At 41.8% G+C, this 18,676-nt stretch overlaps 3 protein-coding genes across 3 annotated transcripts in view; 2 read left to right on the top strand and 1 right to left on the bottom strand.

The window, feature by feature from the left end:
• scaper (S-phase cyclin A-associated protein in the ER) overlaps window positions 1-1,410 on the top strand; it is a 74,836-nt gene extending 73,426 nt beyond the window's left edge. Inside the window, exons 29-30 of the mRNA XM_084453223.1 lie at window positions 80-128; window positions 342-1,410. Coding sequence (XP_084309349.1) covers window positions 80-128; window positions 342-445 — 153 coding nt within the window. The 3' untranslated portion in view covers window positions 446-1,410. The remainder of the gene's footprint in view (window positions 1-79; window positions 129-341) is intronic.
• A 2,016-nt stretch (window positions 1,411-3,426) lies between these two features.
• Window positions 3,427-7,088, bottom strand: isl2a (ISL LIM homeobox 2a; the record flags this gene model as incomplete). The annotated part of the gene is made up of 6 exons (XM_084453045.1): window positions 3,427-3,664; window positions 4,258-4,419; window positions 4,645-4,928; window positions 5,892-6,151; window positions 6,471-6,660; window positions 7,031-7,088. 6 exons carry the CDS (start codon window positions 7,086-7,088, stop codon window positions 3,548-3,550), a joined length of 1,071 nt encoding a protein of 356 aa, XP_084309171.1. The 3' UTR covers window positions 3,427-3,547.
• A 1,664-nt stretch (window positions 7,089-8,752) lies between these two features.
• etfa (electron transfer flavoprotein subunit alpha) lies at window positions 8,753-16,992 on the top strand. The gene is made up of 12 exons (XM_084453046.1): window positions 8,753-8,836; window positions 9,716-9,865; window positions 10,093-10,174; window positions 10,331-10,413; window positions 10,628-10,727; window positions 11,288-11,398; window positions 11,527-11,628; window positions 11,775-11,843; window positions 11,932-12,014; window positions 15,367-15,432; window positions 15,648-15,728; window positions 16,633-16,992. Exons 1-12 carry the CDS (start codon window positions 8,798-8,800, stop codon window positions 16,666-16,668), a joined length of 1,002 nt encoding a protein of 333 aa, XP_084309172.1. The 5' UTR covers window positions 8,753-8,797; the 3' UTR covers window positions 16,669-16,992.
• The last annotated feature ends 1,684 nt before the right edge of the window (window positions 16,993-18,676 follow it).

Genomic DNA, 18,676 nt, shown 5'->3' on the forward strand with positions numbered 1-18,676 from the left:
CTCACATGATGGGCAGCTTCTCCAGAGCTCACTAGTGTTTTGATGAGGCAGGATGCACTGACTCCTCTGTCTCCTCCAGGACTGTGCCTCCACTGAGCACCAGCCTGACGGTAAAACTCTGCCAGCAGGTGAGCTCACTCCCCTCCGTATCAATCATATCTCAACCTAACTTCATTTCGCAATTATTCTTGACACGTAGATCATTTTGTCTACACTTTTTTTTATGAAGAGAGAGAAACTACAATGTTGTCCTTTTTGGAAGAGTGCCATTACAAATGAATGTCTGGGCTGTTCTTCTGGTCCATTGTTTTGAGTCCCTCTGTGTCTTGTGTCCGGGGCAGAGAGAGTTTCTCAGATGCTGGATTACTGTGAGCTGTCCAACCGCTTCCCTCGAGACCAGTGGGAATCGGCACTGCAGTTCTTCCTCAAGAAGCAGGAGGACTGATCCAGACAAGAGTACACACGCTGTCCACAACAGCCGTAATCTCTAGACTAGAGTACACACGCTGTCCACATTAACCGTAATCTAAACTGGAGTACACACGCTGTCCACGTTAACCGTAATTTTAACTGGAGTCCACACGCTGTCCACGTCAACCTTAATCCAGACTAGAGTGCACACGCTGTCCTACTGACACGGACACCAACCGTAATCTAGACTAGAGTGCACACACTGTCCACAACAACAGTAATCTAGACTAGAGTACACACACTGTCCACAACAACCGTAATCTAGACTAGAGTGCACACACTGTCCAAACAACTGTAATCCAGACTAGAATATACGCGCTGACCACACCAACTGTAATGCAGATTAGAGTACACACACTGTTCTACTGACACGGACACCAACCGTGACAAACACTACGAAAGAGAGCCAGAGACGTCCCCCTTCAGTCCGTTTTTACTCTTCCACTTAGATGTAGATTTGAGGTCTGCATAAATAAAAGAATGCTGTCTCTAAGCATTGCCAACATTCTTGAAATCCTAGCATCCCATGGGCCAAAACCTAAGTTCAGATGTGTGTGTGTGTGTGTAAAACTCAGATTTCCGTGACAATGATGTCGATGGAAGATTTGCACAAAGTTTTGAGTTGCGTGTATATCTCACTTATTCGTATATAGTCCTTAAGTCACGCACAACAATTTGATTAAGTGTCCATGCTAGTCATATGTTTTTGTCTTTAGTTTCCACAATACTGTGCAAAAAGGACTTTCCATAGAAGAGTTCACTGAAAGCATTCTCAAATGCTTATATTATCGTGTAGTGGTTCTGTGTAGTGGTTCCGTTAATCCATCATGTTCTGTTAAGATGTGAACGACCTGGCCAGAATGTTTTCCCTATACCTACCAGACTTGGTTGTTTTGTATTACAGGTAGTAGTCTGTTTACTCTGAACATTTAGTTTTGCTTTAAGTATGATCTCTCCTGTTTTCCTTGTTCTTGTAGCTATGTTGTGAAGCATTTACTGAATATAATTTATTTAATTCATTTATGTTTATATCACATTTAATAAATTATTATGCATCATGTGCTTGTCATTACTTTTTTCTATATGGTTATCTAAACAGTTCAACTAATCAAGACACTAATTTCTCTTGATTATCTTGTTACCCTTTTGACACTGTTTTATGGACCTGCACTACTGTTTTTGTGAGTCCAAGAAGCAAGACGACAGACTATCTCATCCAAAATGTATAGACTGCATGGAATTCTGAGTCCTTGTACAAAGTCATGATGACAATGTCTGATTTAAGCGTTTTCCTCCCAGTGATAGGCTCGCACGGCATTGTTGACGGCTGGTCACAGGAAATAACACCCGTTAGAACACGATCATAACATTAGATTTCTGTCATAATTAGTCTGTTGGTGAAATTAGCAGGCTCATCCCAGGAGGAAATGAGGCTACTTTCATTCTCCTTGGACACACGGGGCCGCACCGGCACAACGGATCAGGGCCTCCTTTATGAGCTGATTAGATCATAGTCCAAGTCAGTCGAATAGATGGTAATTTTTAAAATATCGATATTACTTTGTAGGCCTATTCAAATCGAATAGGCCTAACCGGTGTCCATATATTAATTCACTAGCCACTTCCTAGATGCCGTTTTATGAAGAACACATTTGTTGTAGTAAGCTTTTGTAGACTAAACAAATGTCAGCCACTGATAGGATAGTTTAGTCTCCTCATAGTCTGTGAAAAGTAGACTGGAATATTGTAGGCCTATGTTTAAATGTCCTCAGGTACGTGCTTGCAATGTAGGCTACGTTGTCCTCTACCGCTGTTTTTAGATGAACATTTCGAAGATAGACTTATTTATAAAAAATAATTGTGCACAAAGTGTGTGGGTGTGTCGTGATGGGTCAAATGCGTCTTCACCCCATCTCAGTATTTGATAGAGCAATCCCAATCAAGACCAAAAATGTCCATCATTTGTAACACATTGCTGGGGGCTGTCAGCGGTGACTTGCCCTGCGCTCTTATGTCCAGCGGCTATTCCTATCCGACTGGAATGAAAAATAAGCAAGACACGCCAGGTCCGCTGGGTGCTGGAGTCCCCCTTCAGCCCGGCCTAACGACCGAGAGGTGGGTTTGTTGTGGTTCCATTCAGTGTATCGTTTGCAGGTGATGCCAGGCGCAGATAAGCAGCCGCCCGGCCTGTCCTCTGTCTAGACTTGGGACTAGCGAAACGAGACTGAGCACATGGCAAATTTCTCCAAATCACCAATATTTTCAGCTTATTGTTTTAACAAATAGCTAGGACTACCGGTATTAAATCTTATAAGCAGGTAGGCTAGCCTATAGCCTATAATTTACAGGCGACAAATTCCCTCAGCCGATGATCCCAAATGTAGGCTATTCTTGGGATCTTATGCGAATTGTTAGCAACTAAATGGAATAAGAATTATCCACATTTTCACCTTGTCGATTTTGGTTATTAAGCCTGCTTTAGGGAGAGTCATAATTATGAAAATTCATTCTCAAAATTTATTTATTTTGGCCATTGAATTTCTGGTGAATTACTGCACCAAAGAGATGTTTGCATCCAGAGCACATATACATAAACAATTGTTGTTTTTTATTATCTGTCTGTCCTCACAATAAATAACAATAACTTACTCTTTCTTGAAAGGCTCAAACAATCTGCATCCCATCATCTTAATTAGGCCTACACTACATTTACACCTCTGCTCATGCACATTTACAGAGACACGTGACCCCATGAATAACATATAGCCTATTATGATAAACAATGGCCAATATGAGGAATAATGTTCAAATATGTTCAATATTGAAGTCAGTGGCTCAACGAAAGTGAGTGTATCAATCCTCACTTATCTGTGTTCAATCCGGCTGCATTGCACTGTTATCCCAATCCTCGTGGTTTTTCCATAAAAAGAAAAAGAAAAAAGATGCATCCTCGTATCCAACGTTTTGGTCGCTACAACGAAATCCCCGTTCATCCAGAGCGGTGGGCTTGGCGGTTCTCATGCAGGGCAGGGCACGCGGAAGCATGCTGGGTTCGGAGCTCAGTACCGGACCGGTCTCACGTGTCCGCGGGGCTCGGCACCATGCTGTTCGGCGTGTCCGGCAGCTGCGACGATAAAGAGGTCACATCACTACCCGAGGAATTACCCATGGATCCCGATTCAGAAAAAGTCACCTGTGTGATGAAAAGGTAAGAAAAAAAATATTGACCTGTGTGCATTTGGTTTGTGGAGTTTGTATACACTCTAAAATAAACGGGTTCTACAGTATAGAACCTTTCATAGAAGAACCCTCTGAAGGTTCTAACCGGTTCTAACCTTACAGTGCTTGAACCCTGAATGCTTCTTTCTGAAAAGGGTTCTGTAACATTAATGACCTGAAAATGGTTCTAGAGTAGCCTGTAGAACTGTTTTTGTTTTTAGAGTAATGAGCTGACTCGTCAGTGGGGCCTGTGAAAATCCTACTATTTTCAGCAAATAAATAGGCCTACAAAATAAGGCCGTTTCCAAGATAGACCTACACCAGCTAAATACATTCTAAAAGGTGCTATATCCCTTTGAAACAGCAGAAGGGAATGTTTTATATACTGTAGACTCCTTTTCAGACCAGAAAGAAGGGTTCCAAACAGCTGAAATGGGTTCTATTTGGACCCCTATCTTTTATATGGAACCTTTTTCAGAGGGTTCTTTGGTGGTTCTATAGGGCCTAGGCTAGATCGTAGCCTCGGTGCACCCCCCCCCTTCCCCCCACATAAAGTTTTTGTCTTACCAGCTGCTGGAAAGCCGGCTGGTCCAGGTCGCTCTGCAGTGCGAACTCACTCAGGGCCTTCCACGGCGGCTGGTAGGTCTGCACCTCTATCCCCTGGACGGTGTTGTCATGTCGAATTGGACTGCCTGCCACCAAAGGCGTACCAGTGAGGCCTTGAAGATTCTATGAGAAAACAGAAATCAACACACCCACACTGCACCCTATTGTCTCTGACCGAGGCTGTGTAGGATAGGTCTATTATACGCGCATAACTGTTCATCAGATATTAGGCTACTGTTTAATCTGAATAGCCTAGTGATTTTTCAAGTAGGCTACTGTAGGAAAATTATATTTTATAACAAATAACATGTTTTAAAAATGTGGCAATGATTAAGTAGGCTGACTTACCGTTTTATCACTGTGTTGTTGTTGTTGGAGTTGTTTCATGAATATAGATCTCTTCTTATCTTTGCAACGTTTGTTTTGGAACCAAACTCGAATAACCCTCGGGCTGAGACCCGTCATCTCCACCAATTGTTCTTTCATTAAGGCGTCTGGTCTGGGGTTGGCATTGTAACAAGTCCGCAGAGTATGGAGCTGTTTCTCGTTTAAAACTGTTCGTACTCGTGTAGTCTTCTCAGACTGCTTATGGCCATGGCTTCGATGAGGAGGCGGTCGAACTGACACTGGATCTGAGGACAAATGTACAGAAAGGAAACAACAAATATTTGTTTTGTGAATTTTGATTTCGAATCCTCAGAGCACTCGTGAAATGTTATAGCATTTTCTACTCTATTCTATCCACCCCTTCCGTAAAGGTCGACCAGTCCCACCAAGTCATGGATTTCAGCTTTGTTTTGACACAAGTTGAGCAGAGCAAAACATTTGTGAGTAACTAATAACTGATTCGTAGCCTATTTATTTCACTTCGATGTATATCTATAGGACTAGCCTGTCCCCGTAGAATTCTAAACATGGAAACATTTTAAAAGTTATTTAAAGGAAAACAAGTTAAAAGTAAAATGATCCAAATGGTTGAGGGAAATGAGAATTCACTATAATTAAAAAGGCGTCTCCCTTTGTGAATTACATTGTGCAAGGGGAATTAGTCACTAATTAAAATATATTTCACTCAAAGGTGTTTCACATTGTGAATTACATTTAGCAAAGGGAATAAACCCAATAAATCCAACCCTTTTCTTAAATCCCAGTTTCCAAGTAGGCTAGTCTATCTTGAAAAAGGTAGGCTATAGCCTATTTCCAGACACTTTAAAAGAAATATAGCCTATACAAGAGCATAAAATCAATGCATTGGGCTATAGCCTATTCATTATTCATATGATGATGATCATCATTATTAGCCTATTATTATTATTATTATTATTATTAATATTATTAGCCTATTATTATTACAGATATGCTAGTGTAAAGCTAGGCTATTATTTGCACTATTATTAGCATTAATATCACATTATCACACGTTATTATCATTATCAACATAAACAGCCTATATGATTATATTATTATTATCAGGCCTATTATTATTATTACTATTATTATTATTATTATTATTATTATCGTTATGATTATCTTCATTATTATTGTTTAATCACTATGTTATGGTAGCTTATTTCTGTTCTTTCACGTAAACCTACCTGACAAGTGAAGAGGCCTGGAGTGCAGGTTTCCCGGGCTCAGGGGGCTTCCCGCCGAGGACCGCTCCATCAGTAAACAGTGATCAGCCCGACACAGCAGCTCCTCGTCCCGCAAGGAGAACTCATCCCCGGGGAGGAGATGTCTGCTGCACACCGAGCACCTAAAACACTCCATGTGGTACACGTTGTCTCGAGCTCTCATCACCAGATCGCTGCTGCAGAAGCCAATGTTACATTTTGCACATTTAATCCCAAATAATCTGAAAAGGACATAGGGACATCGGTCTCAATATTATGCGCCATTGTAGCTATATTTAATCTTGGCAAAACTGTTTAAAGCTGTTTTGGAATTAACATTTATTAACATTAGGCCTAGTTCATGACTCTTCATAGCCCACACAAATTCGTTTTGTGAGGACAATCATTTAGGCTATACGTGCAATTAAGCCTATTTCCTAAAAATTTAATTTGGTTTTCACCATGATTAATTTTTCTGTGTAGGCCAGAAGACCTGTAGACCTTATGAAATTCCAAAGCTCTGAAATCACGTAAGAGTGTGAAAATGTAGTCAACTCCTACCTTACATAATCTCTTTTGCAGTATGTCTTGCCATCTCGGACGAAGCAAGTGCACGTCTCATCCAGGTACTGGCTGCACTCCGCGCACTTCAGACAGGCAGCGTGCCACTCCAGGTCCGGGGACACTCTCAGGATGTACTGGTCGTGTATCTGACTTCCACAGCCCACACACATGGCGATTCCAGACTTCTCTGTGGAATGCACACATTACTGGACCTTGTAATCCCCAGACATCCTCACCAAATCCCCGCGTGCATTGTGTCCACCCAGCATCCGTATCTGTTAACCCTGTCACTTCAATAGGCTCAGGCCGGGGTGCAAATGATTTTCTTTATAACAATAAAAAAAAAAGTTCTCACAATTGAATATGCTGTTGGTCTAAACAAGTAGCCTAGAAAAATCTAGCAAGGCCGTAACAACCAAGCCTTAACCAACCCGATAGACTTCGCTTTTGCCGTTCAGTTTGCGCTTTTGATCCAATCGAATATGTGGACACAAAAATATGTTTGTCCTATATGAAGATGAAAAAATATGGAGAGTCACGTATATGCGTCTACTTACTTTTGGAATGATCCCCCATATCACCCAAGAAAGAAGAATTTAATATAATATCCACCATACAGGAGGTATAGTATAGGCCGACAGATAAAGGAATGAAGTGGGCGGCTGGCCGGTCCTGTCTGACTGATAACTTCTGTTTCTAGTAGAGGTGGGAACAGCACTGCCCCACGCGCACAGTGACGTATGGGGATGCGATGAATCATGCAAAGTTGCCTTTAGAGGAACATGGTCAATGCTATGTGTAGTACTGTATTCATTTGTAGGACTATTTGATTTTTTATTCATTTTGTTCTATAAAAAAAAACATATATCGTTTATTTTTGTAATTGTCTCGCTGTTCGTATACCTACTGTCGCTGTTTTTAGCTGTTCTTATATGTTCCTGCCTGGTTGTTGTAAGCTACCATCCACTGTTGTTATGTTGATTTTCATGCAAGTCCATGCAAACAAACTAAAATATGGATAAGGCTAGGCTACTGCTCCATCAAAAAGTTGTATTTTTTGTCTAAAATAGCGCGAAAGGCAAGCCTAGCTGCCAACAAACAATGCACACTATGTTTTGAATCATATGCCTACATTTATAGGGCAACGAAGACCATTTATAACCATAGATTAATTTGTCAATTATTCATCATTATTAGGCTACTATCACAATTATGAATATTAGGCTACTAGCCTATTCTTTATCACTGTTAGGACCATGTGCTTGCTGAGATATTTCATTTCATAATCCATTAAGTTTCAAAGGGAGGAACATTGTCCCATGCAGGTTCTATGAGAGCGTCCTCTACTGGATAAAGTAGGCCTAGGCTAAATCCACTCCTGATAGGTGCAATAACTTCAATAAGTGACCAATCTTTTAATTAAATCTAGCATAGCCTTTTTTAATTGTATTTATTTGTTTATTAAGAATGAACTATTCTATTGAAAGTGTCTAATTGAATTAGACTATTTGGAGTCATGTAATATATGTTCAAATACAGTTTATCTGCTGAAATGCTGCAAAGAATATGAATCATTTAGTGGGATTGATAAAAGCGCCTTGATCACTACCCTCTAGTAGCCTGTAGTCAAATATTATGTTTTTGTGATTTCAAACTGATCAGTGTAATCATTATGATTAACCTATCATTATTTTTTACTTTTCAGTAGTAGGCCTAGCTAATGTGAATATATATAGGCTATATTTGTACAGCACCTTTCATATATATATATTTATTACATATTTTCCAATTTCACTGACTCCATGAAGACGATCGAACGTCACCTAACAAAATATAAGGCTATAGAAATAGGCTAATATCTGTGACTTTTATCACAACTGATGCAAGACACCAGGCTATAGTTTTGTTTGCATACACTTATTTTGTTCATCATGTAATTTCTCGCGGGCTAGTCATACTGCCTCCGCACTGGTATAGCCTAACCACCTTGTCCAGTTTCATTTCAGCCATCACTCACTTCTAAGCTTCTGCTTGCCTACCTGATCTCGGAATGGTGACAAGAAGTGTAAGATTCATTACCTATAATTATCTTCTCAGTCGTTGCTTAAATTTACTAGAATATGGAATATGGTATCCAAAAACTAGGTCCAGGCTAGGGTTAGCTTTGTGGTTAGGGGCCAACATGGACCGTTATGTAAAGAGTGAATGGACGTGACTGTAGTCCAACTTGAGTTTAGTCTCGCGAGAGCACGCCTTGCAGCTGTCAGATCCGAGAGAGAATCCTCCGACAGTGCAGAACAGCAGGTTCCAACCAGGGGTCCAACATGCACAGAGCCATTACCAAAACCAAATTGAAACATTTGGTAAGTGGATCCTGAGTGGATTGTAGTTCCACATGACACGGCATCAGTTTAGTCGAATTATTTGTTATGAATGCACGGGGGAACGTACAAGGCTTTTCAGGCGCTGCCTGAAATGTAGCTAAGCTAAGTTAGCTAGCTAGCCATATGTTAGCTAGCACTATGTCTAGTTAGCTCAGATGTTGTGTTATAGCTAGCCTAGCCTAGCTAACTTATTACATATTACGCAAGTTACACATTGTTGCCTTCGTTAGTGACCGTAAAATAGTGTCGCCCAGTTCTGAATAGGTATTGATATAGACGAGTTGTCAGTCTGCCCTTGCAAAATACAACGTTAGCTAGCTAGGCTATCGTTGCCAGTGAGTTATTCAACCTGGTTGAACAAGTTACACAACTCAAACACATCGAAACGGAAAATCATCGCATTGTTGTTGTGCGACGATCTTGCGGAAACTGGCCGGGGTGTTCTGGTTATAGGATGAGTTGATCCTGAGAGACTCATGATCTCTTCATTCTACGTTTGGTCGAGGCTAGTCTAAAGTTTGAAACCAGCCCTGCCTTTAACGTTGCACAAGCGCTTTGAATGACCTCCAAAGACGGATGAGACCAGAGCGGTGTCGGATAACGTGGTGGTATCTCCCTGTTCTCTCCTGGCCACCACAGGATTGAAGCGGTTTTCCAAGATTGCTCAAACAGCCAGGTCCTTCTGACTCAACTTTGTCGGCAACATCAGTTTGTTTACAGAAATTGAGTCTCCCTTGCCACAGTTGTAGCTCGACTGACCTCCAATCAAGACTTCTGGGCGAATGCTTTACTGATAGATCTTCTTCTTCTTATTATTATATTGTGGGTAGCCTATGTACTGATCCATTTCTCCTGCAGACCGGCCTCCTCCAGAGGTTTCAAAGCACCTTGGTGGTGGCAGAGCACAACAATGACAAGCTGACGGCCATCACGTTGAGCGCCATCACGGCCGCAAATAAGCTTGGAGGAGACGTGTCCTGCTTGGTCGCTGGGACAGACTGCTCTAAGGTGTGTGATTCTTTTTCTCGATTGATCAGAGCTGTTAGAGCCAATGATTAAGGATCTTTTTCATAATCCTTACTTTAACCTGGTCAGTCATAGCCTATCCCCAGATCTGTTGTGAAACCCTACATGTGTGCTACAGTTGCCGGTCATAGTGTGTAATATGTAGTGTATATTTATGTGACTGGTGAAAACTGTCTTTGAGGAGTTGTTTTGATGTGTATGGCTCTCAGGTTGTAGAAGAAATCAGCAAAGTCCAGGGTGTGAAGAAGGTTCTGGTGGCCCAACACAATGCTTACAAAGGTTTTCTGCCAGGTAGGCTGACAGTCCACTATGTCTGCCTGTAGCAGAGCCTACAGCAGATCACTGGAACCTGCACTCGGACATGTACTTCAACTGACCTGTTCTCTGTCTTTATGTCTGATACAACAACAGTTTGGTGTAACCTGTGACCATTTTGTCTACTCACAGAGGAGTTAACTCCGCTCATCCTGGCCACCCAGGAGCAGTTCAACTTCACCCACATCTGTGCTGGGGCGTCTGCCTTTGGGAAAGTAAGACTCATATCCATAATAATAATAATAATAACAATAAAACTTTATTTGTACAGCACCTTTCATACAAATAAATGCGGCTCAAAGTGCTTTACAACAGAGAAAGAAGAATAGTAAAAGAAGATAGAGATCAAGTAAAATACAACCTTAAAAAAAAGTGTTCCGCTGATAAATCTCAATTCTGCTCATAATTCACTGTTTTGTTTTTTTGTAGAACCTGCTCCCAAGGGTGGCTGCCAAGTTGGACGTCGCTCCCATTTCCGACATCATTGAGATCAAAGCCCCAGACACCTTTGTCAGAACCATCTATGCTGGTGACTGCCTCCTTACGAACCTGAAACGCTAATATATATAAATATATACAGTAGGCTATATATATATATATATATATATATATATATGTGTGTATATATGTATGTGTATATATGTATATGTATATGTGTATATATATATATATATATATATATATATATATATACACATATACATATAATATATATATATATATATATATATATATATATATATATATATTATAGCCAACTATAAACATCTAGTTTGTTTGTTTTGTGGTCTACACGCCAGCCTTTCAGTATCATTCTCACTGTCTGCCATGATATTCTGGGTAATTAACTTACCAATGCTTTCAGAATTGAATTAGATCATTACGGTCTGAATTATATCATGTATGTTTTTTGTTTATTTTTATTTTTACATTGTCAAGGGAAATGAATGCATTCAGCTGCATTTGGGATAGCATTTACAGTACAAGTATTTGGCGAGTTAGATACTCTTAACGGTAATTCTCTATTGCTCATTTTTGACAAATAATGAGACTCACTTCTGCAGTAATGAACTTGCGTCTGTTTCCCAGGGAACGCTCTCAGCACGGTGAAGTGTAACGAGAACGTCAAGGTGTTCACCGTCAGGGGGACGTCATTTGAGCCGGCGGCGGCGGAGGGCGGCGGCGCCTCGTCAGAAGAAGGTAGCTGCTAGCCTCACTGCCCAAGATCTGCCGACACACTCCCGGAGAACACCCAGGAGAAAAACAGTAGTTGTTCTGTAGTTGTAGTTGTTCTATTTGATCTGGTTTTCTTTACTTGTGTTTTGCAGTGTCTGCATCCTCTCCCGCTGGGGTGTCTGAGTGGCTGGAACAGACCTTGAGCAAGAGTGACCGTCCCGAGCTGACCAGCGCCAAGGTGGTGGTGTCGGGAGGTACGGGTCTACTTGCCTCAGCTTTACCATTTGTCTCAACCATTTTGTTGCATTGGATGGTTCATTCCTATGTCCCCCTCATTAGATTGATTCAATTAGTAGTATTGTTGTTTAAATATGATATAAATATGCCTCTGTCTCTGCAGGCAGAGGTCTGAAGAGTGGAGACAACTTCAAGCTGCTCTATGACCTTGCTGACAGAATGAATGCTGCTGGTTAGTTTGTGACCATATCGGAATAATACTTTACTTTTCATACTGTATTTTCAAACTGGATTAATATAGCTGTGTTTTGTTCCTTAAGTTGGTGCTTCCAGAGCCGCTGTGGATGCTGGATATGTCCCCAATGATATGCAGGTTGGACAGACTGGCAAGATTGTTGCCCCTGTAAGTTAATACCTCATTGTGCCGCACGCACACACGCACACACACATACGATAGTGTGCAAGTAGCTGGTTTAGAAGGCTTATACACTAGTGCGCCTTTTCCTCCAAACAGCATTCCCGCAATTCAGTATCACTGAGAGAGATTTTTTGGCCTTTAAAAAGGTTACATTTCCATTATCCGGTTCAACTAGGATATCCCATCCCTGATTATCCACACATTAGACCGCATGAAATGTAGTTAATGGCACATTTAGGGTCCTAAATGATTTATCTGGTCCATTAGAGAGCAGGCTGAAGGATGTCTGCTCAGAGCACCGCCCCAGACCATGCCTCTTCCCAAACTGGATTTTGCAGTTGTTTTGACAAGCTTGACATATGTGACTAGAATGTGTTCCGTTAGATTTGAATTTGTCCTCTTTTATATGCTTTGGTTGAACGTCAAGCTATTTGTATCTTGCTGCTCTTGCTCCTTGACTTTAGCACTAGATTACTCTCTGTCATCCGTTTAGAAAGCAGGTACACTTGTGAGTTCTGGTGAGTAGTAGTACACTCACTACAGTACCTAGGTTAAATGCAATTATTGTAAGTGTCTTTGGATAAAAGCTAAATGACTAATGTAATTAATGTAATGTTTTGTTTGAGTAGAGCTCTGTAATCAGTGTCACGCTTGGTCACCTCTTGCATTCTCCACTTGACGTGGAGAAGTGCTAACGTTGCTAGCAGATAGATGTGCTCTCGCACCTCAGGAACACTTGCGTTGGGAAACGTGAAAGACCTGGAGGAATACAATGGCATGGGCCGTACTTTTGCAACAGGAGAACAGGCATTCTGATTTGACTGGTCCTTAAACTCCTGTCAGCATGTTTTGTACATGCATACTACAGCGTAAGAACACGGGAACATACCACACCATGTGGCTGTCTGCTAGAATGATCCCTCGATTGAAACTATCTTATATAGGTTACTGGAGTATCTGTCTTGCTTTTTAGACACTGCTAGGTTTTATACTGTGGACTCAGTCGAGACCACCACACCAACATTATACACTAAAACATTCATATGGCCTTGCATTAAGCTGAAAGCCCCTGAAGGGTTGACCCTGGGTGTCAGGGCATGCTGGGAGCGCTGCTCCTCTAAGATGACATGACATCCAGACCAGGGCCAGGCAGGAGAGGTCAGAGGTCAACCGACCTGCCTCTGGTCAGTGATGATGGTCGGTACCAGGGCCAGATGTCCCCAGAACCTCATCATGTTTAAGGAAGTTAACAGCATTTAAAGGTGTTTCTGTTAATCTCCTCCTTACATATGAACACGAGGTGCGATAGTTTTCAGTTGGATAGGTGTCGTACAGTATCAGATGGTAATACTGCAGAGCCAAAACCACAAAAGGATTGCGCAGCTTTTGCAGTGGCAAAACCTGCGGAAATGAGACAAAAAATAGCATCCAATCCACAAAGCACACGCAAAGGGGGGAAAGCATTGCAAACTGCACCGATGAGCTAATAGCTCCACGGCTGCGCCGGGCTCATTTGAATGTATGTAAATTAGGTACTTCCGTGCAAAATTGCCCCAAATAAGCCTTGCGTCTGATCCACAAAGACCATGAGCTAACTGCCACACACAGTTAGAGAGGTGCAAATACCGCTTTTGAAAAGCTGGTATTAACTGCAGCAGTCAGCGCACACTCTCTCCTTATGTCTCTCCTCAGAACTTGTGCAGTTTAAATGATATTGAATTGATATCGGATGATATTAAGGGTGAAATATATATAGAGGGGGATTTAAAAATAAGTTCTGCCAGCTGCGATGCACAGAAACAAACAGAACTCATATTTTCTGCAAAAAAGTGGCCTGGCCCCAGGGTGAAATGATTTTCATCATGTGGTACAGTGGCTAAACAACAACACTGTTTCAAAATAAGCTACATTTATCTAGCCTAACAGTGGAGTGTTTACAAGAAGACGCAGAAGAATTTATGAATGATTATTCTATCTACAGAGAGATGACTGCTAAAATTAACAAAATACAACAGCGCAGCAAGCATCATATAGGCTACAAAAATATTGTAATGTCAATAAGGCTGACTGAGGCGTAGGGTCTGGTTTAATGAATCGCCAAGCGGCACGAACGTAGGCTAACACTGACTCCCAAAATCAAACAATACAGTAGCTCAGGAAGAGCAAGGAGGCACGCCTACCTACAGTATTATATTCCACACAGCGCCCGCTCCCCTCCCTCTACAACCACAACCCGCACACACCAACACACAAACAGCAACAACATTATAAACACGGGTCGCTACAATATAATATGATCTTTTCTGATTATTGGTCAAGTGCAGTAGGCGTTCACGTTTCATGCAGCTCTCTCTCTCTCTCGCTGACTGAAACTTCCCTGTCCTTTCCATTCAGTGGTTTGCTACAGTAACAGTAAAATATGAAAAATAGAATTAGGGCCAAAGGTTTACCATTTAGTACCAGGGACAGCGCTCTATGCTAATAGCCTAAAAGTAGGCTATGTCTCCAACATGCCAAAACAGCAAAATATAAAGACAAGAAAAATACACCAACTACATTCTGTCTTACCTTTCCTCAGTAGAGTTGTAGCTTCCTTGTTGCTTGTTTGTTGAACTTCCTGAGTAAACAATCCTTCCAGTCTTTTTCCCCGAAATCGTTTTGTAAGATCCCTTTCAAACGCTCTTAATTTTTATTTTTTTTACCACGTTTTAATCACATCCCGTCTACAGTGTACTGAGAGGTTCAAATCTAATAAATACATCTCTTGACAGATCAGATAACAAGCTGTGTGTAATGCTGTGTGTAAAGCTGTAATGGGGAAAAACTTCAAAGAAAGTGTTTCATTACTGCCATCTCAATGATACCTAATTCTCGGCCAATATTTTTGTTGTTTTTGCTATTTTTCTATAACATTAGTGTAAAGTTACATTAAACTTACAGTAAACTGAGGGGGCTGGAATTAAAACTGAGGGGGCTAAGCCTGACCAAGCCCCCTCGTATGGCCAGGCCCGAACACATATAAGGGGCTGACATGCCCGGGCTCTATAGGGATCATGGCAGCAGTTATTGTAGCCAGACGAAGGTACCGTCATGCCAGGCGTGGGCAAGAACACGTACATGGCTAATTGCAAGCATGGGCGCAAATTGCACACAGTTGGCAAATTTGTGGGCGTGTTTGCCCGGGCATATCATTAGAGCAAAATCTTTTATGGATATCGTGCTAAACTTGAGCAGATTGCCGTTGCAATTGCTGTGCAAAATATCAAGCTATTAGCGGGAGCAATCCATTCTTTGTCGATTTGGCCTTAAGTGTAGTAATTTCTCTTTTTATTGACAGGAATTGTACATCGCAGTTGGCATCTCTGGAGCCATCCAGCATCTGGCGGGAATGAAAGACAGCAAGGTACAGTCATACATCATGATATAAACGTTTAGATTTTTACTAGAGAAACACTCAGGCATTGTGGCCTTTAATGCGCTCCTCACTTCCTTCTTGAATTGACCTTTAGAGAGAGGTTGGTTGTTTAAGAGCAACGGGTACATTGCATCATTCTTAATCTAAATAAACTCTTTCATTTAAATGAATCTAAATAAAAGTCTATTTTCATCTACCTGCAGACTATCGTCGCCATCAACAAGGACCCAGAGGCTCCCATTTTCCAGGTTGCTGACTACGGTTTGGTGGCTGATCTTTTCAAGGTGAGACTTTCTCAGGCTGCCTGTATGCCCCAACGTGACTAAAACCAACCCAGCGCTAAATACGCCGAGCAGTGCTTACAACCTCGCTTGTAGCAGACCTCAGTAACCAGGATGTGACATGTGAAAGCCACAATACAACGTTCACTTTTCCCCTGATAAATTTTGCACGACTCATCATTCTAACCGATGGAAATGTGCATATGTTGAATAATTGAGTTGTTGAATTAATCAGAGGTGAGTTGTGGATGGAGCTGCACTTTAGATCGACACACAGCAGCAGCACTCCCTCCAACCATAAAAGGTCATGGATGCTGGTTGAAGTGGCCGGGTGCTAGTTCTCCTGTTTATATTCCATTTCTCTTTGCCCCGACTATATGCTCAGCTGCCCTCTAGTGTCTGGCTGGCGCTTGTAGACAGCACGCCAAGGGGGTCAGAGGTCGGCGCATGCTAAAGCCAGAGGCTCGTGCTTCTCATGAAACGGTAGCAGCGTTTATTTTCGTGTGTGTCCTGTTGGTCATGTTTTATTTAGCCCCTCAGCGGTGTGTGAGAGGTCTAGGTGTTCTGGTCAACTCGGTAGAAGTGATTGGTAATAATAGCTTGCGGCAGCAGAGTGGCCCGGTGGTTATCGTCTTACACGTGATCACCTCCTCGGATAACTGATTAAAACGGATAAGCTTTCTCCTCTTCCTCCACTGGAAAACTGATAGCTGGGACAACCTCAGATGGTGACCGCCGATGGGTTTTCAGTCGGTTCCTCCTCGTTGGCGCATGACACGGTTACTTCATACTGTAACGCAGCCTGCGGTGTGTGTGTGTGTCACACCTGCAGACCAGATCCAGTCTGTATGGATGGCGATGTCCAGTAGACTGATGACCATTCTCAATCCTTCTGTGTCCCGTCCAGGCTGTCCCAGAGATGACTGAAGCGCTGAACAAATGAGCGACGTTAAGCCAAGCATCTTTCCGTCAACTCTGACCTGGGAACCAAGACTGTACCCGCCCCAGACCTCTCTCCTAGAGCCGCGGTCTTAAGGGGGTTCTGTGGTCGCATATTCAGTTATGTTACCTTACTCTCTGACTCGCAACAGAACACGATCAGTTTACAAAACATATTGTTTGTTTTTATGTACCTTAACGTTACCAAGCCATAGGTTAGATTTGATCTGTGATACAACATTGTACCTTCCATAGCTGCTAATAATAAAACTTTTGATGTATATTTCATAAAATGTATTTAACATTGCATTGCAATAAAGAACTTTGGGAAAGCTAAACTGCCTTTTGGTTTTTGTCAAAAGTTAGGTTCTCATCTTGGTTTTATTTTAAGTCTGTTACGGCCACATGCATATCTATACGTGTCCATATAGTAGTTGTGTATTGTGTATCAGCTGTTCATCCATCTACTATTTAAACCCCACCTGTCTTCAGTTTTGGGGTCGACTTGTTACTGTTTGTGTTGTCTTAGTGTCTGTAGGTACTCTGTGTTTGTGTTGTCTTTGTCAACTTGTATTTGTTTGTTCATTGTCAGATGCTGCTGGTTCAGTTCAGTGGACTGAATGCAGTAGTGTAACAGCATGTGGTTGAGCCACGATAGTGACTTTTCTATCCGTCTTCTAGTTCTCTTCGTGTTGTTTTGTTAGCTGTCCCCCACCTGGCTGAGTCTGAGGCCCCTGTACGTTAGTGTGTGCGTCCAGCACATGTACCAGAGCCCAGCAGTGTGGTCGCCACAATTATTTTTTCTCATTACCAAGTATATTTGTTTTAGACTGATCTTAGAATAGTAATCCTTGATTACTAATAATCGCTATTGGCCCTGAAAAAATTAATTTGGTCGATCCCTAATGCTGACGACATGCATCAATTGGGCGGAGGTCTGCTCTCTTTGAGTGCCCTAGTTACGCAGGTTAGTTAACCACTTTGATTAATTTTCTTTGGCACCACTCATACTGTAGTTCCCTCGCGTCTATTGCATGTTCACCTGTTCCCCACTATTGTAATTAAAATCCAGCACTTTAGTTTTGGTTGGTGGCGTGTTTTAATCTCTAAAGTAAGCTTGGTGCTCGCTTTTGTTCTGGCTCCTACACCCCTACACATAGACAAGTTGACTGGAGACCTAGAAGTCTCTACGCACCTTCAGACTAGACATGCTGTGTTGTTATCCGATGCAAGGATTCACTGCATGGTCCACAATGATACCTGGTATGAATACGGAAAATATCAGAAAAAGTATTTGTTTCAAGTTTGCCTTTTATTTGTCTCAATCTGTAATGATTCCCTTCCATGATAATTCCACAAAATCCCTGTTAACATAGAAATGCACAGGATTAGTTAACCATATCTATAAAGCAGATCTTTTAATGTACATGCTATAATACTTTGTCCTCTGACTGATACTTTACAACAGCTACACGTTTTAGTAGCTGAAATCACCCCTGTCCAATCACACATCATCTCACTTAAAAATATTTTGCTGAGCTTCTTTTTTTTTTTTTTACCATAGAAGTTGAATACAAATGTTAGCATTGGTAATGTAGAAAGACGAGGATAAGAAATAGATTGAGAACATAGCTCAACACATTTGAACCCTGCAGCAGTGCCACCAAGCACTGTACTTTGTGTGAGTCTGGAGACAGTCAGTCTCAAAAGTATAACGGTCGATTCATGTGTCTCATAACATTGCACTGATATGGAGGCTACTCGTTTCAAACCAGATTTCCAGTGAAATGCCATGTTAGTCCAGTATCTCCAATCCCTTAGGAAGTATTTCAGTGGAAACAAGCCTCCAGCACCCCCCCCCCCCCAATACACACACACCCACTCCTTTATAATATACAGTTACAAGGAAACGTCAGTCAGCTGTCTGCAGAGGCCTGCTGTTCTGGAGCTTTGGCTAATGCCCCATTGCTGGTTTCTTTTGGCCACTCGTTTGTATATTTCTTGACATAACC

The sequence above is a fragment of the Borostomias antarcticus genome (genome assembly GCF_949987555.1).
Source record: "Borostomias antarcticus genome assembly, chromosome: 18".
NCBI lineage: Eukaryota > Metazoa > Chordata > Actinopteri > Stomiiformes > Stomiidae > Borostomias > Borostomias antarcticus.